This window comes from Ooceraea biroi, chromosome 9 (assembly GCF_003672135.1).
Source record: "Ooceraea biroi isolate clonal line C1 chromosome 9, Obir_v5.4, whole genome shotgun sequence".
Classification (NCBI taxonomy): Eukaryota; Metazoa; Arthropoda; class Insecta; order Hymenoptera; family Formicidae; genus Ooceraea; species Ooceraea biroi.
In genome coordinates, this window is record NC_039514.1 from 14,562,591 (window position 1) to 14,590,084 (window position 27,494).

Genomic DNA, 27,494 nt, shown 5'->3' on the forward strand with positions numbered 1-27,494 from the left:
TGCGTCACATTTTATTTTACTGCATTCAGTAGAAAAAAATTATTCCTCAATCAAGCAATCATTGTCTACAATTAGACAATATTATGTATGATATAAACATTATCACTATTGTTGTCTGCATTACATGTACATGGCGTATTACATGCATAAATCGCACCGAACCACTTGATTGATCCAATACTTTTCGATAATGTAAGATAATAATATGAGTGCGTGTACCCGAAATTTTACTTTCCAAATTTGAGTCCGGTTTAGAGTATGCAATATATTGCGCAAGATTTGACGCAAGTTATAAAGCAAGAAGCATTGCAGAATAACATGCAGAATAAATTGCAAACAAATTGCATGTGTTTCGTAAATTGCATAAGATATTGAAAACGTGCTCTATTCCTGAGAAATTTTTTGCTTGCTGGCATGCGCCATGGTACGCTTGGAGATCTATTCTTTTGTTGTTTGATTAGTGCAAGGTTATGATAATCATAACAAAACTACCTTTTTAAAAAAAAGGTACTAAAAAGCGCCAACTATACGCGCCCGAAGAACGCGTTCAAAGATGAACTCTATAAAACTAATGTCAAAGAATTGCGCTAACTATGGAAAGGGTATTTATGGAAATCAGAAAATGTATTACTTTATTATTATCTATGCTATATACAGACACCTGCATATGTACATACATGATATCGACTATGAATGAAGGAGACTTATTTCAATACAAATAAAGTATTGTTTCAAAATACTTGTTTTTTTCTTTACTTTAGTGCCCATTGGTCTTGCTGAGTGTAGATTTGTGTAACATAGCAAGGATTTTAAGAACTTGAACATAGAGGTATCCACATAAAAACAGGTTTCACTTGTCATTGCATAACAAAAAGTATTTTCTATTTCTCTTAAAAGCTGTGTCCTCGATACAATTGTTATGTTCAAGACGCAGCATATCCATGTGCAAATTTAACACATTGTCATTGTGTTAATTAAACTTTATATGTTAAATTTATAATTTACTTGTCCAAATGTTAAAATAATATATTTTATGTGTAATAGTAAGAATTTCCCTCGAAGGTCACCATATGTTAAATCAACCTTTCTCAAACATTAACACGACGATGATGCACAGTGTAATATTGTGCGACCTATACAACTAATATTTTCCTTAAGCAAAAATTTAATATCATAAATATGTTCATTTTACATAAAATTTGGTTCCAAGCATTGTAATTTTCTTACTAATTTTATATTAACAATTGTTTTGCTGCGTGAGGGCTTTGCATATACGTATAGATGCTTGTATAATGTGTATGACATAAAATTATAAATTCTTTCTTCCTTCCTTCTAGATCTTTGCCATTGTTTTTAAATGGAAATACTGTTGATTCATTAACTCCAAGCTATCATGCATGCTCTTTTAATGTTTGGGACAAAGTTTGGTTGAGCAATGCTTTCAATTCGTGACTCTGCTGCTATTTATGATCTTACGAACTTTTGCAAGCACTCAATACTTTACGTAATGAAAAATAAAGTAAAAATACACAGCGAGGAAACAAATGTGCAATGTACTTATATTATTAGAGACTTCTAGTTATTTCAGAATATTCAGCAGAAGTAAAATTAACCAATACAATTAAATGCAATATACTCATGTTCGATATATAATAAATCACTAGAGTGATACGCGATTCATCGATTCTTTACTAATAATTGGCATCATTCCGTTAATTACATGAATGAAAAGATGCTCTTCTTAAACATAACAGAAAAAGTTTTGTGTATTGAACGTAAATGTATCAAGCTGCATGCGAATATATTTAATTATTATTGTAGCATTTGATTATATTTAAATTTCTTTTTCTTTGTTTTCGTTATGAAGAAGAAATGCATATGAATTTAATCATTGATATATAATAATATATGTTGTAGAACAAAGATATTGAATTGCCATATTACATAATGGAGAATGTGCAAAATAAAACTGCAATAGTCACTGGTGGCGGATCCGGCATTGGCTATTGCATCATCGAAGAGTTATTGCGTAATGGCGCAAAGGTAATGTACAATTATAAAAAATAAAATTGCATTCGGTTTCTTGATATTTGATATACACTACGTAGCGAGCTTTACTTCTATAGTACCTTACTCGAATTATCGTAACTTACGATAATAGCATCATTACTATGATAACACTACCGTTTCTATCTACTCCGCTATTTGATAAAGTAGACTGAAATGTTCAGAACATTGAAGCTAAAGAAATAAAATACGCAGCTCCAAACCGGAAATCAAATCCACTTAAAATTATCATTACATAGGCTTCAAGTTTTTGTTACGTAAGAGTTGATATTTTATATATATTTATATATATATTTCATTTTATTGTAGCGAGTCGCTGTCATCGATTTGCCAATTCCAAGAACTCACGAAGCACTAAACAAGTTGCAAGCCGAATTTGGGAAACAACGCGTTATTCTCTTCGAGTGTGACATAACGAAACCTGAATACGAAGGTAATTATCAATTTCTTAAAAATATTGATATGTTTTTAAAATTTGTTATTTATAATAATCATCACACATACTTGATTGCATTTTTCAATAAATTAGGGTATCATCCTCATTAAGAAGTTGTAAATATAAGCTATTAATATATTTATATTATTATTATATAATTGATCTTATGGTGATAAATACCGATATACACTAACTGAGATACATTAATAATTATCAGAAACTTTTAAGAAGGCTGTGAACGCTCTCGGTGGACTCGACATACTGGTGAATAATGCTGGAATTGGGGACGAAACTAATGTTGAAAGAATGTTTGCTGTTAACAACGTAAATATTAATAAATTAAACTTCAAGTGATGATCATATTCATACATTCTGGAAAAATCTATGTATAGAAAATTATGTTCGAGAATTTGTTTTTTCACTACACTATAGGAATATTGATAAAGCTCTTCCTAAATTAACTAATTCTAATATCAGCTATGCATTATAAATGACGTCATGGGAAAAATAAAAATTAACCGAGCGACATAAAGGAATTGTATGTAGTGTTTAGAAGCATTATATTTATTAATGCTAAGTAATAATGATAAGTAAATTATTATCACGTTCTTGCAGGTAGCTTTGATTCGCGGATCGCTGTATGGTTTGAATTACATGAGCAAACACAAGGGTGGCAAGGGCGGTACCATAGTAAATATTGCATCGGTAGCTGGCTTGCGCCAGTTTTCTTTTATACCAGTGTACGCCGCTACTAAACATGCGGTCGTCGGATTTTCTCAAGCTCTCAAGGTGATTCATCTTTCATGAGATATTAAAGTCATCAGGTATATTATTGTAGGGAGCTGTCACGATTTTACATTCTTACGTAACAGTTACCGTTGCTGTTGAATAAATATTAAACAAATATTTTCTTTAATCAGTCAATTAGATTCCTTGTTTTTTACATAAATTTCACTCAAATTTATCAACTTTATTTAACAAAACACCGCTTTAAATTCTTGTTAAACTTTAGATGATAGTTAGCCAACTCTTTAAACGTTTTCTGTTTGAAAACTGTTTCAGACTCAATGTTTTGATATAAACATTTTTATTTTCTAATTATCTCTGAAAGTTACGATTAATGGAGTACGCGAGATTTCAGACACTCTGTATGTACAGTAGTGACATTTTAAGGAGTAAATATTTTTATTAATAATTATTTTTATTCAGGATTACTATGACAAAACTGAGGTTCGTGTTTTAACAATGTGCCCTGATATGACAAAAACGTCGATAGCAGAAACCGTGACGTTTCTCGAGTTTGTTGACATGGGAAATATGTGGCAAGATGCTTTTATGGTCGGTCAAAGGTACACATAAAACAATTTATATAATAATAATAATTATAATCAATAATAATGAAAACAATCATAATAAAAAATAACAAATAATAATATAGTTAAAAAAATATTAGATTTTTGTATCAACAAAACGTTGCGGTATTAAACATATTATTTTCCGTACAGCCCTACGAATGTGGCATGTGCCGTTGTCGAGCTCATTCAGAAGGGCAAGAACGGAGCGATATGGAGTGTTAAGGTAGGTGAACGGCCTCATGCACATGAATTTCAGCCAGTTACTAGTGTTCCTGTGTAAAATGCAGCATGGTCTGGTGATTCAAAAACAAATTCTGGATGCAAAACTAAACAACGGAAAAACTTGGAAACGTAACGATTAAAATAACACTGTGCTTGATATAAAATTATTATAAAACAATGGCATATGAGACTAGTGATTGCAAGCTTGTTGATTGCAATTGATCGATTGTAATTGTTTGTAATATGAAACACAGGAAAGAAAAAAAGTCTCCATTATAATAGTCGTAACACACAATGCAAAGCGCGAAAATGGGAATAATGGTATACACTAAAATAAAACACATTAGTATACGTACAAAATAATTGTGCTTGTGTTTTTTTGATAAAATTTCACAATATCAAATTATCATATACATACGTATAATGCGTCATCATTATTTTAAGTATAGTTTAATAACATAACAATTCACCTAAACTAAAAAGATAATAGATTTTACAGAACTCTAAGCTAATTTAGAATAAAATAGACTATGGACACATACTTTGATGAGTAACGTACGTGTTACGTAAATATTTAGATAAATACTTAAAGTATCTAGGAATAACAATCAGACTTATAATTGAGTCATACTATTATCATATTTTTGTAAGTCAAAGATCATGGTTTGTAGCAAAGTTTTTTGAACTAATCGTTTGCAACTTAAAATAAAGGTAGTGAAAGTTTTGCAGCACTGTATCTGGAATCTTGTATCTTTGTAATTTATTCAACGAATATTGGCGCCTATTGAATGGCAATCTGTATGAATTCACTTACTTGAAATGTTATCATTAGATAAACGTGAATTTCTTGAGAAGCAGCTTGCGAAATAACAGCCGCTTTAGCTCGACCATTTAGTCACAAAAATTCCATTAGTCTCTTATTGTTTCAGACTGTAAATTGATGTAATAATATAATGAGACAATAGTATGTATGATATAGACATTATCACCAGTGGTATCTGGGTTACATGTGGCGTTTAGATAACTTGAAATAATCTAGATACATATTAAATAAAATATATGCGCATGCATCTCAGATAAGATAAAGATAATTCCGGTTTGAGTGTATCTAGATAAAAGATTAGTAACGACTTAAATATATTGTAATATATTGTAATGATGCATAAAAATTGTGCACTATTTCTTGCTTTAATAATTGCGTCAAATTTTGCGGGAATATATTGCGTAGTGTAAAACTGGGCTTTGCAGCATGAATCAACGTTAAATAAATAGCCAGTATTGTCAATCAATACAATTTCGCGGCAGATAGGACAATGGAATAAAATTTATAATTTATAAATTTCTTTGGAAATTTAATTTGAACATGTAAGGTAATGCAATCGTGAAATACCTGGTTTATCGACAAAGGAACTAGCAGAACTAGGGAAATATCTAGTACATCCTGGCGGCATCACTGGTCGCTCGCTTCCCGCCCGATTCTCGCTTGTTACTTCAGCACATGTGCATGTCGTGTCACATAGCTACTAGTTGTGGCCCTAGATGCGACCCAGCAAGATTCGGTAGGGTGACATGAGCTGCGAACGGGGTGCATCGGACACGATGCAAGACACGAAGAAGCTACAAGAGTTCATGGAGCTGGTCGGTCGGCTGAAGGTGAGCACGACCTACTTCCGAGCTGTCAAAGTCACTTTCTTCACAGATTCCACTCGAAAGGGAACCTTTGTCACCAACAACGCACAGATAAAGGGCATGGCGGTGCGAGGTATCGTGAATCGGTAGTTATTTGAAAGCATTCGCGGTAACGAAATTAGAATATTGCTTAAAAAGGAAGTGAGATTGAGGAAAAGGATGTCGTGTCTTCAGACAGATAGGGGTATAGAGGATACAAGAAGGAAACCTCGTGTTGCGTACGTTGACATTTGACCGGACCAAACTCGTTCGTATGTATGGTAACATTGTTTCGCGACAGGAAGCGTGTATGATTCACGGTTACGTAATTTCTTACGCGCTATCGATCACGATTTCAAATCGTGAGGGGAAACGGTCGGTCTTTTTTTTTCTATTCTTATCTTTCATGTAATCTGTTTGATATGACATTTGATTCAACGTGTACTCGTACTTTGATATACGTCCATATATGTTCTTGAAAATCAGCAGCTTCGAGTAATTAGTATTAATAGTATGCGAGATACATGTGACTAAGGTACCGAAATAGCTGTTTCTCGAAAAGGTCTTCGGTATCACGTGCTTTTAATTATCTTTTCAATCGTTTGAATTTTAGTGACACATTTCTGTGATCGGAGATAATGAATTTGATAATGTTTCTTGATCCTATTCTTCTCCATATGTTTTTTTCTATTTTTTTAATTTATATTTTCAAAATTTGAATCCAAAGACTATTCTATAACTGTGCTAAAATATATATTTTTGTTCTTGTTTCCAGCATATGAAAAGGACAGGATGGGTAAAGCTAGATATACCTGATCCTGAGACAATCGCCGGACACATGTATCGAATGGCGATGCTGTCGTTTCTAGTTGATGGGAAAGAGAACCTGGACAAAACCAAGTAAGCCGGCGCAAATGGCCAATTTGATACAGTGGGACGCTGAGCAGTGATGAAAATCAAATGATAATTTTTTCATTGCTAGAATAATGCAGATGACATTAATACACGATCTAGCCGAGTGTATCGTGGGAGATATAACACCGCACTGCGGCATCCCGCCAGATGTGAAACATCAGATGGAGGATAAGGCTATGGAAGACATCTGCAAGCTGCTGGGTGACAAGGGACCTGAAATACTGCAAATATTTCGTGTAAGAACATCTCTTCAGTCTAATCTACAATTGTGCTTTTCGCTTCCTGTTTTCCGCTCTTTGCCTCTAGACAAAAGACAAGAGCGATAAGACAGAACGCAAAGAGCATGTTGTAGATTAGGCTTATGCCGCTGTAACTTTGTTATTTTCTCAACATCGTACCCAACGTTATGTCCGCCTCCTCGCAATACAGGAATACGAGAGACAAGAATCCCCCGAGGCGCAGTACGTGAAAGACTTGGACAGATTAGACCTACTGATGCAGGCGTACGAGTACGAGAAGAGAGACAACATTCCCGGGAAGCTGGACGAGTTTTTCATCGCGACGAATGGCAAAATTAGACATCCGTTTATTAATAAAATCGCTGCCGACATAAGCGAGGAGAGGGACAAGCTGTGTCGCAGCTCGGACACCGCGGAATAACGAAGGGGTCGTTAATGGTTTAAGGGAGGTAGCCTGGCGAGATCGCTCAAATTCGATTTTATTTTCAATTTTAAAAAAGATTGTGGCTACGAATTTAGTTTTCTTAAATGATCCGCGACCATTAAACGTTTTAGCATCCATTACATTAACATTGTACTTGACACTAGGGTTGATGATTGACTATTTAAATTCGTTCAGATGTTCATTTGGGCAGTACGGATTAAGGATAGGCGATTCACTCGCGCGTGTACTTCTCATCTCGATATTTTCAAGCGTTAATATCGCGAACTAATAATTAACTATCTTGTCTTCTTGTTTAAACGCTAGTTGTAAAATGTGTCGGCACAGTTTTTTATACGTCTCTACTATACTATTTATTGGAACGAGCGTGTAAAAATAATTGAGCGATTACCAAATATTACTTTTTAGATACTGTACAGTTCACAAAGACAGGTGAGTTGTAACGTGTGGATATCGGTAGGTAGCGATATTAAAGTTAAATTACGGATTACTAGAGTAAGGTAGTATTATTGCTGTTTTCGATATTTGCTGAAACATAGATATGTATGAGTCACTGCCTTTGTATCGTAAGGTAAAACTTGTCGAGGGGGAGAGAGAGGTCGTCGTGTTCTGTCAATTATATTTGACAGCTTTATGTTATTACGGGGCATTGTTGCAGGTTTGGTGATCTTTTATTTTCATCTCGTATCTCTGGCGTGAGATACGAGGTCTCGTCTGTCCTGTGTATAGTTTATCTCGTTGCTTTAAATAGTTAGGCTCCTCTGAAATTTTCATTATGTAATACCATTTATGTAACATGCTTTAATAATTTATTAATGCGTTGATTTTAATTACATATTTTAAATATATATATGTACGCCTCGCGAAAACGTGCATTTATTCACCCTCTTATTTTCTCTCGCATTTTTCCGTAGCGTAATTTTTCGCACGTAGCGAATTAAATCGGTGAACTCTTGTGCGAGCTCTTTCATGCGTGACGATGTATTGTCTGACGTCGCTTTCAAATTCAATGAGAGATCGGATAGCTTCTACAACGATGACGGTTCGTCATTTGTAAATATATACCATCAGATAGAGGCAGGGCGGACAATATAAATTGCGTTCGTTTGGCAGAAGAAACATTGTACCTGTGTGACATCATCGTCTCACGTCGTGAGAGAAATAATGCTTCTTTTTCTGCGTATAAGTGAGTGATAAATTGGTTATAATTTATTACGTGATGTAAGAACGTGCATGATCTCAAGTTTTCTTCGAAAAGATGTATATACACATACATGTATGTATGTGTGTGTGTTCTTGTATGGATAAAACATATTTTGCACAATTACGAAAAAAATTTCAACATTATTAACATTACATTCTGCTTTTATACAAACAGATTTTTATGAAAGCGTGTGGAAAAAATTATATTTAAGTATGCCTTCTTGAAAATTATTCAGAATATTGTATATGCAAAGATATTGGGGAGGAGAGGGGGATATAACATATGAATAAATATATAAAATGTAAAAATACTTTACTCGCACTTGTTGGAAAAGTATCATTGGACTAATTTATCTAGTATTAAATATTCGATAATAATTACTGATTTAAGTGAACTATTTATTTTCAATGCAGGATATAGCATTAAGTTTTAAATAATATTTTACCATAATTATTAATTCTTTTAATTTTCATTTAATTCTTTTAATCAACACAAAAAAGAGAAACGAATCCACGGATTAATTGAATGCAGATTGATTATTCGATGAATCATCTATACAAACAATTAATGAGAAAGTTCACAGAGGGCACACAAAATATTTGAAAACAAGCGGACGGTTTGGTAAAGCTTTTGTCTGAGAAGCAGATAGAAATTTTGTCCGACGAGTCCTTTCGTGTATGTTTACGAGACCGTAATTGTTCCGCGGCAACGTCGCATAGAAAAGCATCGTCTACTAAACCAGTAACAGTAAAGAGCATTAGAGTTTTGGGAATTTCGAGTGATATTTACAATCGACAAAGCACAAATTTGCAAAATGCAAGGCAAGAATATTCTCTCTTACTCAATATTCCCAATAAATATTTATAATGCTATTATTATGTTAGCTATGTGTGCGTCCACGTAATAGCACGGCCGTAGCGTGACCCACGCAATTACTGACTACCTGCTTACAAACGAACGAACGAACGAAACGACAATCGATCCTCTGTCGTGGTGACGAGGCAGTCGTGGTTCGACCGCAGCGGGCGGAAATAACGCGGAGCGTCGGGCGGCATGCCGCACGTGGCACAGCTGATGAACAACGGCACTCGGAAGGAATCTCTGATGGCGATCCTGTCGGGAGCCGGCGTCGATGTGATGAACGAGTCGCTCGACTACAAGCAATTCGAAGCGCTGTGTGCCCAACTGTTCGGCACGGACGAGGTCGGGGAGCACGAATGGAGGGTACGCGAGGTCTTCGAGCTATTCGACGCAAACGCAGACGGCGCACTGAACGAAGAAGAATTGCATAGGTGAGTTACTTGACATTATTACGCGCAGGGCGCAGTAAATTATTTATTTGTAAAAATTAAATTATTTTAAGACAATCAAGATGAGGAAGAAAGAATAGAAAAGAAATTGTTTCTAAATCGAACATTTATTTTACATATATTTTTACGCATGCATGAGTGGTGAGTGGGAAATTGTAAAAGTTCGACTTATAATTTTATTTTAAAAAGGTTTATTTAATATTTTATGAAAATGGCTTATGGGAGGAATAGTAATAGTTTTATGTATTAAATTTAAGGAATTTATTTAAGAACGGCTACTTTTGATATTAATGATCTCTTCTTGCGTTCGTTTAAGTCTCTTGAATTTCACTTTTCAATCTAAGTTTTAGTTCTCGACAGAGTTGTTAATGTTTTATATTAACATATTGTTATATAGAATCTTATTCTCTCTTTTTTGTTCAAGAAAAATTTTTAAATTTGTCTGGAATAAACAACAGTCTGTAAAAAGATGAAACGCAACAAAAGTGCTCATTGCTAGAATATACAATAAAGGTATTTGATATTGATCTAATCGACACACTCGTAGCAAAAAGATAAGCCTAAATTAAAAATAGAACAAAACTTCTAAAAATATATATAGGTTTTAGTAAAATGTTTAGTAAAATTTATAACGATACATAAAATCCTTATTTGCGCATCGCTATTATATAATAATATTTTACATTGTGCATGTTGTACTATAAATTATTATGCATACTGATAAAGTAATATATGTGAATTACTCTAGTAAGCGATAGCGCTAATATTTTTTCGTGTAAAGTTTATTATCTAATAGAATTTTCCTAGAATATTTTTATTTTTATCATTGTTCTTATAAATTTTTATAAAATTAAAAATATTTTTATATAATTTTTATAAGGTACGATATATGTATATGCATATATAATATATTTCCGTACATAAAGAATAAGAGTTAAATAAGAATGAATTTAAATAAATAATTAAGTGAATCTCGCATTTTTATCTTTACAATGAGCAAATTGCCATTATAGATGTCACGAATGGATAAACGCGACCGTAAATCCGGTGAACGTACTGCTGATTGTTGACGTGCAAAATGATTTCATTGATGGCACATTGGCTCTTCGAAAATGCGAGTATGGACAGGACGGGGCAGAAGTGATAAAACCGATAAATCGACTTTTGAAATATGGGCGATGGGACAAAGTGATATATTCACTCGATTGGCATCCCGAGGATCATATCAGCTTTTTCGAAAATTTAGGAAAACGCGAGGTTCATTCAGAATCTAAGGTATTTACGAGATTCACAAATCCTGGTTGATAGTAAATAAAATAATTTAATAAAATCATTTCTAATAATATGGAAAATAAAATGATTTTTGTAATAAAAAATAACGACTGCAAAAAATTTAATCTTAGTTTTTGAATTTTAGTTATACACACTTAATAAAGTACAAATAATTTGAATAATATAAATTATATATAATATATAAATGTGTATTATACAATGTGAATATATAATCATGTATTACGTCGATTTTTTAAAAATAATAACTTAATAAATCTCTTGTTATAATCCGAAATAGGTCACTAAGAAATCGGCGAAAGTCTTTGACACTGTCGTTTTCTCGGAACCTCATGTGACACAGAAGCTTTGGCCAAAGCATTGCGTTATGAATACTTGGGGTGCTGAATTGCACAAAGATCTTCACGTTGTACCTTCTTCCGAGAAGGTAATAGATTGAATTTTAAATACAATTTTATTCTAAATACTTTATACGTGTAATATTAAGAAATTTAGAGCATCTCTGTTTGAATGCTGCTTTAGGTATATAAGGGTCAGCATCCAGACAAGGATGCATATTCAGCATTCAAGGAGAAGGATGTGGATGACACTTCGCAGGTGGAAAAAATTTTGCTAGCAATAGGTGCCACGCACTTGTACGTTTGTGGCATCGCCTATGACGTATGCGTGAAAGAGACATGCCTGGATGGCCTGCGATTAGGCTATCGATTGGCTGTCATCGACGACTGCTGTCGCGGTGTAAAAGCCGATGATGTAAAGGCTGCCAAAAGTTTAATTAAGAAGAATGGTGGCTTGGTGACATGCAGCTATAATGTTCTGTCTATGGTGAATGAAGGCAAGCGTAGTCTGGTGATGGCACATAATGCCGCGAAGACGATGATTTGAACAAAATCTTTTGTAGAATTCTGTATAAATGTCTCTGAAAATATGGTATCTGTGCGGACGTTGGTGAAAACTTTATTTAAAGATTATATGTTAACAATAGATAGGGAAATCATTTTGTAAACGATAATTTCCTCGCTTTTGTTGTCAAGTACTAGTTTTAGTATTTTTTTTGTATTTTTAAGTTTTAGATGCGTTAAATTACACGAAACAAGGTATTTTGAAGCAATTTCTCTCTTCGTTGTGTAGTATAATGTTTTATATAAACAGGAATTTGAAATCGTAGCATTACTTAAAAATAATTGTAAAGCTTACACGTATGAATATGAAGCTTATACATATCATAGAAATTAATTTCTCTCAACAATCTTTACGTTTTGCGTGAATTGTTAATTTAGATTTATTAACATTATTGAATCTTTTCCTTATAGAAACTTTAGATGTATTTTTCTTAATCGGTAAGATCTTACAATTAGTACACATGCATATAGTGTACATAATATTATCCTATGGAATACAAATACGATTGTACTTAAATTACTCTAATAAGATTTATATAAATTACTAAAAAAATTTATATTTACAAAAAGTTTTGTGTCATTATTGTTGCCCTACCGGCATCCGCTGTTAAAGTAATCGATTAATTATCCTTATCAATCAATAATCGCGCCGTCCTTTCGATTTTGTTTGCCGATTCGTCGTCAACGGTCAATTCGCAGATATACCTTTGTCGCAAACCACAATCCTCACCTCTGTACGAATAAATTTTTGACGATGCATTGTAAGTTAATTTTAAGCATCTGAAATTCAAAACATTTTTTAACGTAAGTGTTACTTGAGCATGACAGAGACTAATAGCATGAAATTTTATTCGAAGATTATATAAAAGTCTAAAATTATTATAATATATGCTGCTTACTCCCTACTTTATTCATTAATAAGTTATTCATTCATAAATTCCAAGGAATATTACAAACACTTGATGATTAACTAGTTTTTAACCCAGAGAATATTTTAAAGTAACATAACGTGTTCAATCGTAAATATATAGCCTTCAAAAATTTATGAAATCTTGATAATAAAAATTCTAGCTTATAGATATAATATATAATTTCTAATTACGGAATTATGTTATCTATTTATGGAAGATAGCTATAATTAATTTTATATGAACATGCACAGTGAAAAATAATTATTATTAATTAATAATTAATCTTATAATGTATAAAAGTGTATAAAAGTTCATATTTTTATATTTGCACTTTTTCATTTTTTTATATTTCGTATTTTTATATTTTATATTAATATCTGTATCTAAAAATATATCTTGTAAAAGATAATTGATACTAACCTGCCCTCGCCAATGACGGACTGTTTAGTGTCTTGATGAACTGGTCTGGCACTGCTGGCCCAGATCCATAAGAGTCCTGGATTTAAACCTCCTGTCCAGAAATTTTTGCCTTTCAAGTTGGAGTCTGACATTAACCCGGCAATTACATCCTGACTCTCTTCAATGGAATCGAACTCGACTAAATGACCGCCCATTCCACGACAAAGACTGGCCGATGACTTCCAGTTAAAATCACGATTACTGAAGTGATAGCAGTTTTGGCCCATTCGCGTATAATTGGCAGGACAAGGTTCTGAAGAAGCAACAATGATAATGGACAAAAACGATACGAATTAAATTGTTAAGTAGATAAATGAAAAATAATGGCTTTTTGTCTCTGTAATGCTTAATTAATTATTAAAAAAAATTAATTAATTAATTAATTATTTTTAAATAGTAAATGTAATGTAGAAGAATAAGCATTGAGTAATTAATTATTTACATTGCTAATTTTTCATATCAAAGTCAATAATTTTATAAATACCGAAAATAATCTACCTTTCATTTTATTGTTTCCAGCAATGACGTAATACAATAATTCCTCTGCTCGTCTTACTCGTTTTTCTAAATAATCTACTCTGTACACTAGTTTCTCGATGGCACCTGTAAATTATTATTTAAAATTCATGAATCTTTAATTTATAATAATTTTGTTGTCATTACTTATACATTATAATGTTGGAGAGCTTTTTATAAGATTTTTTACAAACCAAGTAGATAGAGATCTGTTTCAGAAACGTCTCTTTTATTTGAGGAGATCTTGGTCGATACTGTCACAGTTTTATCACCAATTTTCATCGCACGTGATGCACGAGAGTTGTTGGATTGAATAGTGATCCAATTTTCAAGAACTTCTGCCCATGGACCATGATTCACTATGACTGCCGATGAATCTAGCTGTGTTGTTGATGACGAAACAGCTAACAATAAGAGTGATAATAAGTGTATGTGTAATATATAATATTATATATATAAAAGCATGAAACAATAAAAGAATAAAAATATAAAATAATAAAAGAATAAATATATATATATTTTTATTAATTTTATTAATATTTATAAAATAAATAAATAAATATATTTTTATTAATTTTATTAATATTTTGTTAATGCAATGTGTAATTATTAATAAATTATTGTTAAAAATACAATAAAAATTATTGTTATACGTACCAAATACCACGTTCATGATCGCTATCAACATGACAAGCGTTGAAGAAGATAATTCCACAGCTATTTTGCTCGTCATCGTGAGTCTAGGATCGAGGAAGAAATAGCGTAAAAGAAATTCGTAAGATCATCGCAGATACATGAACTGAAAAATCGGCGTTTAATCTCCGCGAAATGTAAAGCAAACGAGATAAAGGTGTGCCGTTTTTTTGCTTGAAATGATGTTCGCGGTATCTCTGACTTTCTCCAGGAAAGTTCGTGGCGGTATGTTGAAATAGTAAGCACCCGGATGCAAACGAGTGTGCAAACGAGTGGAAAATCTCGATATGCATTCTTGAACGTACGAGGCTGGATAGCAATATAATTATATCTGCAAATATAATTTGCAAACAATATAATTTTAGTAGTAAAAAATTTTGTACCTTTGATACGATTTGCTTCGTGATTAAGAAAAAGTAAGGTTCTCTATATATTCTACTTTAATTTTTCTCAATCGTAAAGCGAGTCATATCAAGAGTATCAAATGTTTTACTATTTTTCTCCATCATTATTACTAAGATTATATTGCTTCCAAATCATATTTTTATATTAACCGCGTTCATAAATGCCCGCAATTTTTCACTTATTTACACATTCGTTTGCATCCGATTCTATATTATGTTCACATAAAGAAATATAAGAAATGTAAAAATAGAATAATTTGGAATTAAAAATATCGTATATGCATGTATATATTAAATATACAATATATATATATATATATATATATTATGATAACAAATTAATTAATTAATTATTTACTTTTTTTATTCATTAAAAATAATAAATTTTAAGCTTTCATGATGATTAAATTTTTCATTTATGTAGTGATACAGATATATTTGTATTTTACGTTTGTACAATTTACATATAAACACCACGATTTTTGCTAAAATGAAAAATAGCAAAACAAATCTTTTTCCAATGCATATGTATCTTCCAATAGAATTACCTTAAGATTTATATATAGAAACTTCACTCACACGTGGTCTGCATGAAACAGGCTTCTGATATTGTATCACAAGTACTTCACGCCGATCGAACGTCATGGACGACTGAGAGGAAAAGATTCAAGAACGACTCCAGAGTCATAGCCTAGACCTCTCTGGTCTGGGTCACTTTCTCCCCTCCTTAGATGTCGAGTCACTTTCTTTGGTGAACACACCTCGGATTTGATCAGCCACTGGTCACGATGACAGTTCCATTCACCGCATGTCGAAAGAAATGCATTTTACGTAATAAAGTATCATATAAGACACATCGATGAAACATTAAAATATGGTCATTCAAAATGTATGATCCTTCATGTTCTCGTAATAATAAATATAAATTACATATATTCAATTTACTATTTCTCTTTTTGTGTATACACATATACATCAATTATTGTATAGGTATATCAGTTGTACATTAATTATTAAAATTTTAGTGCGGGCATTTAAAATTGATTTGGTGATTTGTTTGACGACATATTTAATAATTTTACAATTAAATATAATTTGTATAAAAATATTTCTGATATACAATTATTATTATTAAAGTTATTTTAATTTAGATTAAAAAATGTACTTGTTAGAAAAAATGAGAAATAAGAGATATTGCCGATATCAAGGGAAGATCGAAATTTGTTACGGTTTACTCCTAATTGCACATAATTGTGGTTATAATTACGTTATTTTTCCGCGAGAAATGGATTTTTAAGTTTCGCGTGAATAAAGCGTATATTTATTCGTTTACTCGGTGCAAATACTCGTGAGGATCGACCTACTGACATAGTTTTCTCAATGTATCAGTGACTTCAACAAAGTGCAAACACTATGATTTTATCGACGATTTAATGATAGAGGCATTTATGCGACCAATCATTATATTTTCTCACGATAACATCATTTATGTCAGTTGCATTTATTTCCTTGCGTTTTAAGCGTTCGTCTTCATGGCAATTATATTGCACTAGCTTAAATAATGAATAATTTTGTTAAAACAAGGCTAGCAATTTACAGATTTGTATTGATACAATAATTTAAATAGTATATAAAATAACAATGTGATATTCGATATGTTAAAATGAAATGTCACTTATTAGTTTTAACGAGGAAATAAAATATACGGTAACTATATGAGAGTCTCAATATGTATTGATAATATAATTACAAAAAATACTTCATTATGTTTTCCTAGTTGCCGGTAAAATGTTTACCGGCTGTTCCATAGCTGACATTGTTTCTCGGCTCTTGGTATCTTCTTTTCTTCTTTTCATCTTAGTATTTAAGTAAATTCTACTCAATTTATTCGTTTTTTTCGCAACATTCCTATTGTTCGGTTTCAGCAATTTCCGATAATTACTTCCTACAATTTGAAGGCCGATGTCGCAACGAGCGGATAACGAACATAATCTGCTCAGAATGACGCAAGTTAACGCTATGTTGCACAGGATAACACAGATGTTTCGTGGACCGAATACGTGTGTAAGGTCACGTCGCGCATTGCGATGCATCTAACGTTCATTCACAGAATTCCAGCATCAAACGAGACTTTATTGAATTGAGCTGTGGGCGAAGAAGTCGTCTTCCGCTGACGAGACGGGGGGATTCGTTGCATTCACAAAATAATCGATTGTTAAAAATACACTGTGAGATTTAGTCTCTCGTTGCCAGCTTGATTGTCTCCGGTTCGCGTTTCTGCCGCTACCTCGACGCTGTCCACGGTCTGAAAACCGATAAATGCATCTCGTTTATCTTCGATGGAATGGGTGAATTTATCTAATTTTTGTAATCCGATCTGCTTTTTTAAAATGAGTTTATTGATTTATTTGCGAAACAATTACCCTGTCGTCGTCGTCCCAGGATAGCTTCTTAATTCTCGGTATGGCTGAACTAGTAGGCCACGCCGGTGCCAGAGAGTCTGGAGGATCTCCCGAATAATTGGAGGAATTGTGGGATCCAGCGTCCAGATTGGTCCTAGCACTCAAATCGTTCATATTTTGTACTAGTCCGCCGATGTTCGGGATGTTTGAGGTGGCTGACAAGGCTGGCGGATTCGGGGCAGGCGCCACTTTGTGCCTGGCGTACAATGGTAATTGCCTCGCTGATGCTATACCTGAAATATTAGATAAAAATTAAGTGTTTCAACGTTATGGATTTTTGACAAGTTTGACTTGAATGTAACTTTCATTAGTTTAATTTCCAATTAGATAGTTAAAATAAAATAACAATGTCTAAAAACGTGATTATATTGCTTTTGAAAAAATTCTTCAAGTTTCCCTTGAGTTTAAGATGCGATAAATTCGATTCTCAAGAACAATATACTCAAGTATTTTTTTCAGAAAATACTTATGATGAATACTTATGATTGACTATCTATATTTATCGGAGCGTACTTTTGATCGTAGCACCATATGAGCTCTCGTTGGATTCCCCAAAGACAGGATTGTCGATGTTGTTACGGCCATCGGTATTATCGGTCTCATTATCGTCGCTGTCGTGATGTCGATTTCGTGGTATTTCCAATGCGTCCTGGAGAACATTGGCGCCTAACACCTGCGGCGTCGGGCTCAGGGCTGAAGGCACTGGTGATTTCTCGCGATATCCTGTTCCCACGGAACTGACTGATCCACCGCTCTTTGGCCTTTTGCTTCAGGAAAAAAAGGAGTTGTATATATATATATTTCAGACTGTCATAAATTCGTACAAATTGTTTCATTTGAGTCATTTACTCACTGCTTGTAAATGTAAAGGATGAGAATGAGTATAACAACCCCGAGCAGACCCAAAACCGCAGCGAAAATAGCGACCAACAGCACGCTGCTGCCGAGCCAAGCGGGTGCGGCTCTCGCGGCGATCGGCAACGTGCCGCTGTTTGGTATATGGACGATCACCGGAATCATGCTGGACCTAGAATAATAAGAGACGTAGAAATGTAGAGATTAATATCTGGAATAATCATTAACGATATAATCGCAGAGAAACGCATAGATACCTGGGCGGCTTTCCGGTGTCGGAAGCTACGGCAACCAACCGAGCCAGAGACCCGTTAAACGGACCTGGCGATCTCAGTACCAATTCCCCGTTATCTCTAATCTCGAAAGATCTAAAAGAGAAATTTATGCAGTCGTTGAAAATAATGATGATAATTATTCCGTAAAGAACTGAACCTCCTATCTTATTATTATCTTTATTATTATCTTATTATTTCCTATCTTATTTGCAGAATAGAATTTATACCTAGCATCTGGTCCTCTAAGAGACAAGCTGACTTTATCGCCTCTGTCGCCATCAGCTGCCTCCAACTTTCCTAAAAAGTACACATTTTGCGAATGTAGAGCAACAGATATTAGCTTGATGTTTAACGCAAAGAAAGAAAGTCTTACCGATGACGGAGCCTTCTCTCGCGGAATGAGCGTGAAATTCATATCGGGGATGCCGGAACCGAGGTTCCCATTCGTTCACATCCTCAACCGAAACGTTCACGCGTGATGTATCATTCTGAAAAAATTTATTATAAATTCCTTAACAAGTTTCTTCCGTACTAGGCTGCACCATTCTAACACTAAGATTCTTTGTCGTGTAGAAACAAGACGTGATGAGATTAATTAATATTAATATATTATATATTAATTATTATTAATATAATTAATATAACGACTTAATATAATGAAAATAATGTACGTACGTGATATCCGTCTGTAACATGAACTAAGAAGCTGTGTTGGATCCGTCGTTCGTAATCCAGGTTGCCTTTGAGGATCAATTCGCCAGAGTTGGTGATCGAGAATCTCTCCAAGTCTTCCAGCGCGCCCATCAGCCAGAATCTTAAATTCTGCGATCAAAAGCTATACTACGCTGCTACATCGCGATTTATTTCTTATTCTTATCGCTAACAAATTCTTGTATTACTTACCGAATCAGCCTTATTGACTCCTGTTGTTAAAAGAACGCTACCGGGTGGCGTGTCCTCCGGTACACTCGTTTGATGATCTTTTGATACGAATTTTACGGGCAATCGGCCACCTAGCATCCAGAAAATAAAGATTATTTTGACTGATTTGTATCTATATGCAAGATTTATTTGTTCAAAATCGATAAGTCGACTCTATCCAGCATTATTTTTATATTTGATTTTCGTGTATGAAAAAACGGATGTATAATTCAAATTTTGACGAAGGATATATGAATATATATAAAATGAAGGATATTACTGATGAACCTCAACTGTTTAATAGCATGCATGTTTGTGAGCTCATTTATTTTAATAATTGAGTAATGATATTTTAATAATTAATAACTAATTATGAGCATAATAAATAAATAATAAATGTACGCGTTAATGATATTATATTAACTCAATTTATAGACTGATAAAATTTTTGTATGACTCTTATATATGTAATATTTATTTATAAAATATATTTACCTGCTGTTGGACCAACTGCGTACGCATCTTCTCGCGATACAACAACGGTGGCAAGAGCATATCTGTCCGGATTATCGACTTGGGTAGCCTATTTAATGATATTATCGTTATCATATCTTTCTACTTATTAAAAGGCTAAATTGAAGAAAATTTTCTGTTAATACTATCCTTACTTTAATGACAATAGTCGCTGGCGATATTAATTCATGATCCTGCAACGATCGTATCATGACGATTTCACCAGTCTCGAAGTTCAAGTCCAGGAAAGGTAAGATCCCTCCTTGAATTGTGTATCGAACTGGCGCATTTATGCCAACATCTTGATCGACGGCTTTTATCGCAGCAGGTGTCACTTTTAATGTTTTCCTCTGAGAATTAATAAATTGAATTAATTTACACTAAATTCCGAAATTTTTTCTATGTTAATTTCTACTCATAAATATCATCTTCTGTATTACTTTTCCTACTTATAAATAATATTTAATTATTTCATTAAAATATAAATCAATAATTAAATCTAATAATAAATACTTTAATATGCTTTAAAGTTCGTATCTTTTTGAATCAGATCAAATTTGAAATAAATGTCAATATCAAGAAAATAAATTATAATCTTACTCCTTTTATGTAACGAGGTACGGTAACTTTATATTGATCGTTTAAGAAAGCTGGATTCTGATCGTCGGCGTCGATAACATTGACGTATAATGTCGTCGTTGATGATCGTGGCGGATCACCTTGATCCTGTAAAAATAAGATTTCTCATTAAATTATCATTAAAAGTTAACGTTATTATGAAAAATATATTATGATATTGACGAGAGAAAGTATTCTTGTTTCCTTATTATTAGAGTATAACTATAAGCGTGAGAACTGATTACAGGAAGCTTTAAGATTCTTCATATTCTTCACTTGCTCAGCGTTGCGTTTCGATACGCATCGGTCGTTCAATCAATTTATTTAAACCTGACGCGATCCATTTGCCGGTATTTCGCAACATTGAACTCCTTCATCGTTTTACAAACCTTATAGGTTGTATTGTACAAAAAGCAGTATTTCTACTCAAGAATTTTGTTTAACTGAATTTCGTCTTTTGTATTTAAAAGAAATTTTTTAATAAGCAGTAGGTGTTTTAAATATATTAGCTTTGGCACAATGTAATCTATGAAATTTTTTAAATGATAAGAAATTCGAAAATTACGTACTATGTGCGTTTTAATGATGAATTTCATGTTTTTAAATAATACAATTAATCTTACCTGGGCACGGATGTCAACAGAGAAATTGGTAAGAGTTTCATAATCCAACAATTTCCTTAGGACAAGATTTCCCTCCAAGGCATTTAGGAAGACAAAATAATCCTATAAAAAAATAAAAATTATGCTTTTAATTCATAAACACTTAATAGACAGCATAAAAGATGAAATGATTATTTCTAAAAAAAAGTTATAACGGCACAAATAATACAAATGCAAACACAAAATAATCGGCATAATAAGAAAATTAATTATGTAAATCTTTATAAAGTTTACCGAATGAGGTCCTGGTAGAACTGTATATTGCACAGTGGAAAATGGTCCTGGTTGATCAGCATCGATAGCTCGGACTCCTTGTAAAACTCTCGTGCCGATAACGGTAACCTGAAATATTTACGTTCACGTTAAAATCATAATTAATAAAATCAAAGAAACGCGTAATATTAAAATATGAAAATAAGGAAAATTGTTTCCTTCTTCTTCTTCTTACCTCAGAAATATTCAGTACATAAGGTGCATTCACAAATTGCGGCGTGTTGTCATTCGCATCGGTTACGCGAATGTTCACTGGTATAACGAATCCCTTTAAATATAAGAGACAATTGTTTAAGAGAAGTAAGAATAAAATTTAAATCACAATATCTCGTTCAATAAAAGTAAATAGTAAATAAATTCAACATTTTTTGATATTAATAGAATTATGCCGTAAGACTCTTTAGATAGAATTAATGTTTGCTCGGTATCTTTATTAAAAGAATATATCTGTACGAAACTTTAATCAAAAAGTTTGTGAATGAAAGAAAAATGAAGAAGAAAAACACAAAGAGATTTTTGAATTATCTTTTAAATCTTCAGTAAATCTAAAATCTTCGATAAAACTTGAATAAAAGAAAGAAGATGTTAATGTATATAAGAGACATTTCTCTTTCAATATCAAATACACTTCTGTCATAGGATTATCTCACCGGGTCCAAGGTGTGCTTTCTTTCGCAGATGACGTTGATGAAGACGCTGGCTGGTCCTTCGACACCCTCTTTGTCGAGCGGTCTGATGAGAGTCAAATTTTTTGAATACGACGAAAACGTGACGGGACTGTCATGCTCTTGCAGACTCAGCTCGATGTCACCCTGCAAACTGGGATCACCCCGCACCCCGAGGATTCCTACGGTATCGCCGACAGGTAGGTCTTCGCTGACAAAGAGATGCGCCGCGGTGGCTCCGTTCTCCAGGAAGCATCGCGTGTCTCGAGTTACTGGAAAAGTCATTAGTATGCATAAAGTTGTGCGTTGAACCGGGAATTAAATGTTGCTCGAGTAAACGGAGTTGTGCTTCCTAAAACGAGGAGAGAAGACATGGAGAAGTCATTTTGCCATCAACAGTATTGCAAATTTAAATGCAAATTATATATCTGTGTACTTTGTAGAAAGCAGCTTAAAATTAATGGTAGGTTAGCATGGCGGCCGAAAACTACCTCATCATTTATCATAAACGTATCATCTATACTGATAATATCATGCTTTCAGTTTTGTTTCAAATTTCCTTTTTACCCATGTGATATTTTTGACATTTGTTATACTTTTATTGTTACTCCTTTTTCTCTCTACAATTTGACGCTGTTGAAAAAACCTAAAACCGCTGTTGAAAAAAGCTGTTGTTCGGAACAAATGCCTGTGTTGCTTGAAAAAGTGGTCACTCGCGATAGGTATATCGCATAAGTGCGGTTGGGGTTACTGGAGTTTCCGGTCGAAATTGGACAACCGGTTTTCAGTGGGCTGCACAAACATATCGGATCGTAGCGTTGATGAAAGGGCCGTGGGACAATGATCTCGCGAGAAACTCTGTTTAAACTTTCATCATAACGATATACAGGATTGATCGCTTTAAAAAATTATGAAATTAATTTTTAACATTATTTGATCTTGTGTGGAATGTGGAAGCATAGTCATTGTTAAAAGATCAAGTTATTGAAAATATAGAATATACACATGCATATAGATACTAACAGATATTCAATTTCAGCTAGCTTGTTAAAAGTAAAACTAAAATTATCAAACATTTCTGTGCTCATTTTACTTCTTCTAAATTAGATAGTATACTGTGTAATGCAATTATTTTATATCGTTTTCTATTATTTTCTATTATTTTATTATTAACAATTTTATTATTATTTTATATCATTTTAATATTAACTAGATTATTAACAACGAGAGGCGAGTATATACATAGTTTTGTGATTTCAGGCACAAGTGATACGCAAGGATTTAAATCTCGTCTATCACAATTTGTAACGACTGTTTTACACGCGCAGGACTTAGTTAGATAATGCTTGCGTTGTTAGTACTCGCTTACTCGTAATACGCGCTGTCTAGTTATTATTAATTGCAGGTGTTTTTAATGACTGTAAACGGTTCTGCGCAAATACGTGCATTCCACGCTCACTACGACGTAACGCAGTTAAGTTTACTGTAAACTTGACGTAATCTAGAGCATAACAGAAATGTGCAAAAAACGAGAACATTGTTTCTAATTATATTAAATTATAAAACATCGAAATGAATAATTTATCTGTAAAAAGGTTATATAACATTTGTGGAAATAAAATTATGTGTGTGTGCATACATGCACGCGTATGTGTGTGTACAAATATATATATATATATATATATATATATATACAATAAATATTATAAATATTAAAAAAATATTTCGACCTATTTCTAGATATAGACATTGTTAAAATTGAAGAATTTTGCAAATCTAATTACTGCATAATATCTTCTTTTTTACTTTAAAAAAGAAGTTATTTCTAAAAGATGAAAATTCCTAAAGAACAGTTAGTTAATGTACTGTTAATCGAATAAGTAATGAATTATACACTTCCGTGTTAGTGCTACGCAACAATGGAAAAGATCGTGCTGCCCAGAATTAAGTGCACTATTAAAAACCTGATTCTCTTCAAATCAATATCAGATTTTGATTGTAATCATAAAACAAAGGCCTAGTTAAACATATCATTCGATGATCACTCGTTCTTCCCGGTTGATCGACGGGAATTCGGATGCTAGAAGGACATGTATCGGATGCGTAGACGAATACGTGCGGGCTGTTTAACGCGTATGCGAGGGGGTAGATATGCGCGCTTCCTTGGAGCGGAGTTCCGGTCGCGAAACCATGACGTATCGTCGGCGGCGCAGCATTACAGCGCTGTCTTTCGCAAACTTCTTTCCTATCATAGACGAGGACTTTGCTGGCAATAGTGCGGAAACATCGGCAAATGATTGTTCGTGCGACTGATTGAACAATATCGTACTCGAAGGGGCAATGTCCGTTTAATTCAGAAAAGGGAGAAAACGCAGAAATGAAATAAAAAAATTTCATTTCTGAAAGCGGAAATAAACAGAAAAAAGTTGTTTTGAAATCCTGAAATACTTTCCTCAAGTGTACAATAAATATTCTTGCTCTTAAATCATCGTTCGCTTTATAAATTTCTACAAATGGATGCGAGATACGCAATACAAGGGGCACATGATCGCATGAAGAGGAAATTGTACGTACACGTGGTGTAAGTAAACTTACGTTGTCCGACGTATGTCTGCAGCATGCAACAGAGGAGCAATAAGATCCTCAATACGTTTCGTCCCATGGCAATACAAGATCATCGTCCACCGATTCCTCCGTCCGATGCATCTGCGAAAAGGAAGCAGAAAATTGCTAATGGAAAACATGAGAGGGAGAAAAATGAGAACGCCGGAGATGCGATGTATCGTATTTGCGCAACTGACAAAGTTGTTTTTAATTGCTTTCGCAGGCCGTGGGAACGAAGTTTCCCAGAAGATATTTCGATTTATCTGTATCTGTAGAAATAACATTTCCTGCGTTCGCAAGTCGGTTTCTCGGTATCGTTAAGACTTTATTGGTTTTCGTCAAGGAATGTTTCACCTCGCGAAGAGAGATATCGTAAATTTTAAACGCGGACGTTTTTGCAATGAATTTGAAACTAATAATAAATATCTTTGACCAATTCGATTTTGTATCAGTAATTGTAATCATTAATTATACTTTTGTAATCATTCCGCATACTTATTAAGTAATTTAATATTTCTTGTACATAACTATAGTACCTATGTAACATGTTTGATATGAAAATTAGTTTTGATTAGCATTACGAGAATTTTAAGGGAAATAAGTTTCACCAAATTGAAAGTATCGAAAATATTTGGCGGAAAATAGAAAGCATCAACACATGCCATGAATATTGCTCTTATCTCGTCTACTCTCTCATCCAAGAAAACGTCGTGATCAGATTTTCCCTGACACGTTTCAACAAGATGATACAAGGACGCGTCGCTAAACGTAACAATTTGTTGGTAACGTGTAATCGCGTTTGTCATCAGATTAGTGGACGAGCAAGAACATAAAAGCGCTGGACAAGCGGTCGGACTACCACCTCGTCCGACGACGAAACGTGTCTGCAACACGGGCATAACGCGTGGTTAGAAAGCATGCAGAGAAACTTCTTTATTACGTGGAACTGTAATTATGTAGGACTACGCATCATAAGGACTATGGTGATTCGCGATTCATCACTGGAGAGAAACACCTGGCAATTCACGTTCGCGCCTCCCGTGCAAACAGCTCGTCTATTTCAACAAATTCATTGTAGAAAATATCAGCCGGATACTTTGGCTATGTGGGGCGCGGTGCTGCTTAAATTCACGGACCGTAAATTGAACGCAACGCGATGGGCAACCGGCGTAAAGGCCTCCGGCCTCAGCTCCAACAGATAACTGTATAAAAGTATTGGTTGGTTTTGTAGGATAGAAATGGCTCGATACTTTATTTAAAAGTGTGTTTCTGTCGATGCTAATACACAAGTTGCAGTAAAATAAAAAACGAAATACTAACCAAATAATAATTATTAATTTTTCCGTTTAAGAAACATTCCTTATTGTAATAATCCATTATCGCGATAAATAATTGTCCTGTTATAATTAATTCTCCTCTTTTTATAAATTATTTTTTAAAAATTTCAGGAATTAATATTATGGATGATATTTACCACAAAATGCACCTGAAAGAAGCCCTTTGTCCATATATGTACGGTTTGACTTCGTTCACGAAACCGAAAGATCCTTCTCGCAACACCAGTTTTTTATTAGCGCCATAAATCCATTAGATTGTTAATCTTCTCTCGATTCACACACACTCAATTAGTCACCGTCCTTTACAACGAAAAGCGTAAACGACTTACACTCTCAATAGCCTTTATCGATCGGCGTCACCCTTAACTCACTTATTCACACTCACAATGTAGCACAAAATTCTTAAACTTTATGTCATAAATATAAATATATTAGTCAACTCTTGTTCAACGAAATTTTATTAATGCGAATATGATTTTATTATCTCTGCAAAGAATTTGCAATACTGACAAATCTTTTATTTACGATTTATTTCTTGATCATCATATTTTGAGGTAAATTAAAATTCATTTTTAGAACATTGCTTAATTTTTCACAATTCTAAAGATCTATTTTTATTTTTTAAAGTTCCTCAAGTTTTTCTTTTGTTGACGTGGTATTTGTAATTTTATCTTTGATATTATAATATTCTAGTAGAGAATCTGTCTCTGACTATACTTGCTATAATGCACCGTATACGTTGCACTTTACACTCCGTACATTATCATGATCGACCTGGATCTATCGGATCAAACTTAGCTACGACCGCGCTGTAGGGATATAGAACTCTTTACTGCAAAACGGAGCCGTTGAGTAAGGCAGTCCAGCGGCACTCGGGAAGTTGGCTGGCTCCCCCTTGTCAGGAAGGGGGGACCGCGACGACCAACAGAAACGTCTGAACCCTACCGCGGACAGGTGTTTGCTTTCATATGGGGGAACGGACGGAATATGCGTGTGCTCGAACGAATGCATCCATAAGTGACCCCTATCTTTGGGACCCTTCAGAGTCTCGCGTCGACCTTACCGGAGCATGGGAGTGCAAGAACTTCCGGCCTTGAAGACGTTTCCTCCAAAGTTCTCTTGAACATACCCTCAATAAAGGCCCTTCTAAAAATAGAAAGTAGAAAGGTATAAAAATTGAAGATAAACGAATAAAGAATAAAAATATATAATAATACGTAAACATAGGTGATTATTTTAAATTATATTATATTAAATTAAATTGTAAATTAATAGA

General features: G+C 33.7%; 5 protein-coding genes across 5 annotated transcripts; 3 read left to right on the forward strand and 2 right to left on the reverse strand.

Moving 5' to 3' along the window:
* Window positions 1-732: 732 nt before the first annotated feature.
* On the forward strand, window positions 733-4,443 carry LOC105276011 (15-hydroxyprostaglandin dehydrogenase [NAD(+)]-like). The gene is made up of 7 exons (XM_026972161.1): window positions 733-829; window positions 1,918-2,043; window positions 2,377-2,500; window positions 2,721-2,827; window positions 3,119-3,292; window positions 3,713-3,852; window positions 4,009-4,443. The coding sequence occupies exons 2-7, from the start codon at window positions 1,948-1,950 to the stop codon at window positions 4,136-4,138; spliced, it is 771 nt and encodes a 256-aa protein (XP_026827962.1). The 5' UTR covers window positions 733-829; window positions 1,918-1,947; the 3' UTR covers window positions 4,139-4,443.
* A 1,108-nt stretch (window positions 4,444-5,551) lies between these two features.
* LOC105276010 (HD domain-containing protein 2) lies at window positions 5,552-8,213 on the forward strand. The gene is made up of 4 exons (XM_011333313.3): window positions 5,552-5,733; window positions 6,524-6,648; window positions 6,731-6,899; window positions 7,093-8,213. Exons 1-4 carry the CDS (start codon window positions 5,650-5,652, stop codon window positions 7,321-7,323), a joined length of 609 nt encoding a protein of 202 aa, XP_011331615.1. The 5' UTR covers window positions 5,552-5,649; the 3' UTR covers window positions 7,324-8,213.
* A 740-nt stretch (window positions 8,214-8,953) lies between these two features.
* On the forward strand, window positions 8,954-12,614 carry LOC105276009 (nicotinamidase). Its single transcript, XM_011333312.3, has 4 exons — window positions 8,954-9,840; window positions 10,872-11,133; window positions 11,429-11,575; window positions 11,671-12,614. The coding sequence occupies exons 1-4, from the start codon at window positions 9,602-9,604 to the stop codon at window positions 12,031-12,033; spliced, it is 1,011 nt and encodes a 336-aa protein (XP_011331614.1). The 5' UTR covers window positions 8,954-9,601; the 3' UTR covers window positions 12,034-12,614.
* LOC105276307 (dromaiocalcin-1) lies at window positions 12,208-14,427 on the reverse strand. Its single transcript, XM_026972162.1, has 4 exons — window positions 14,131-14,427; window positions 13,919-14,023; window positions 13,382-13,673; window positions 12,208-12,830 (listed from the first exon to the last, which is right to left on the reverse strand). Exons 1-4 carry the CDS (start codon window positions 14,216-14,218, stop codon window positions 12,671-12,673), a joined length of 645 nt encoding a protein of 214 aa, XP_026827963.1. The 5' UTR covers window positions 14,219-14,427; the 3' UTR covers window positions 12,208-12,670.
* Window positions 14,428-16,622: 2,195 nt separating this feature from the next.
* Window positions 16,623-27,401, reverse strand: LOC105276019 (cadherin-23). Its single transcript, XM_011333330.3, has 18 exons — window positions 26,356-27,401; window positions 24,873-24,983; window positions 22,263-22,549; window positions 21,788-21,880; window positions 21,574-21,681; window positions 21,301-21,402; window positions 20,660-20,785; window positions 20,215-20,409; window positions 20,042-20,129; window positions 19,529-19,638; window positions 19,301-19,447; window positions 18,999-19,113; window positions 18,853-18,922; window positions 18,608-18,718; window positions 18,349-18,522; window positions 18,009-18,262; window positions 17,457-17,728; window positions 16,623-17,338 (listed from the first exon to the last, which is right to left on the reverse strand). The coding sequence occupies exons 2-18, from the start codon at window positions 24,937-24,939 to the stop codon at window positions 17,249-17,251; spliced, it is 2,409 nt and encodes an 802-aa protein (XP_011331632.1). The 5' UTR covers window positions 24,940-24,983; window positions 26,356-27,401; the 3' UTR covers window positions 16,623-17,248.
* Between the last annotated feature and the right edge of the window lie 93 nt (window positions 27,402-27,494).

What these genes read in the sequence shown, in the direction of transcription:
- LOC105276011 (XM_026972161.1), top strand. Translation starts at nt 1,948, where the DNA reads ATGGAGAATGTGCAAAATAAAACTGCAATAGTCACTGGTGGCGGATCC. An exon ending in GAATGTTTGCTGTTAACAAC is followed by an intron (nt 2,828 to 3,118) that starts GTAAATATTAAT and finishes ACGTTCTTGCAG; the next exon opens with GTAGCTTTGATTCGCGGATC. An exon ending in GCTTTTATGGTCGGTCAAAG is followed by an intron (nt 3,853 to 4,008) that starts GTACACATAAAA and finishes TTTTCCGTACAG; the next exon opens with CCCTACGAATGTGGCATGTG.
- LOC105276010 (XM_011333313.3), top strand. Translation starts at nt 5,650, where the DNA reads ATGAGCTGCGAACGGGGTGCATCGGACACGATGCAAGACACGAAGAAG. An exon ending in AGCTGGTCGGTCGGCTGAAG is followed by an intron (nt 5,734 to 6,523) that starts GTGAGCACGACC and finishes TCTTGTTTCCAG; the next exon opens with CATATGAAAAGGACAGGATG. An exon ending in GAGAACCTGGACAAAACCAA is followed by an intron (nt 6,649 to 6,730) that starts GTAAGCCGGCGC and finishes TTTCATTGCTAG; the next exon opens with AATAATGCAGATGACATTAA.
- LOC105276009 (XM_011333312.3), top strand. Translation starts at nt 9,602, where the DNA reads ATGCCGCACGTGGCACAGCTGATGAACAACGGCACTCGGAAGGAATCT. An exon ending in AGGTTCATTCAGAATCTAAG is followed by an intron (nt 11,134 to 11,428) that starts GTATTTACGAGA and finishes AATCCGAAATAG; the next exon opens with GTCACTAAGAAATCGGCGAA. An exon ending in TTGTACCTTCTTCCGAGAAG is followed by an intron (nt 11,576 to 11,670) that starts GTAATAGATTGA and finishes ATGCTGCTTTAG; the next exon opens with GTATATAAGGGTCAGCATCC.
- LOC105276307 (XM_026972162.1), bottom strand. Translation starts at nt 14,218, where the DNA reads ATGAAAATTGGTGATAAAACTGTGACAGTATCGACCAAGATCTCCTCA. An exon ending in AACAGATCTCTATCTACTTG is followed by an intron (nt 14,024 to 14,130) that starts GTTTGTAAAAAA and finishes AATAATTTACAG; the next exon opens with GTGCCATCGAGAAACTAGTG. An exon ending in TGGAAACAATAAAATGAAAG is followed by an intron (nt 13,674 to 13,918) that starts GTAGATTATTTT and finishes TTGCTTCTTCAG; the next exon opens with AACCTTGTCCTGCCAATTAT.
- LOC105276019 (XM_011333330.3), bottom strand. Translation starts at nt 24,939, where the DNA reads ATGGGACGAAACGTATTGAGGATCTTATTGCTCCTCTGTTGCATGCTG. An exon ending in GAAAGCACACCTTGGACCCG is followed by an intron (nt 21,881 to 22,262) that starts GTGAGATAATCC and finishes TTATATTTAAAG; the next exon opens with GGATTCGTTATACCAGTGAA. An exon ending in GACACCGGAAAGCCGCCCAG is followed by an intron (nt 18,523 to 18,607) that starts GTATCTATGCGT and finishes TTATTATTCTAG; the next exon opens with GTCCAGCATGATTCCGGTGA.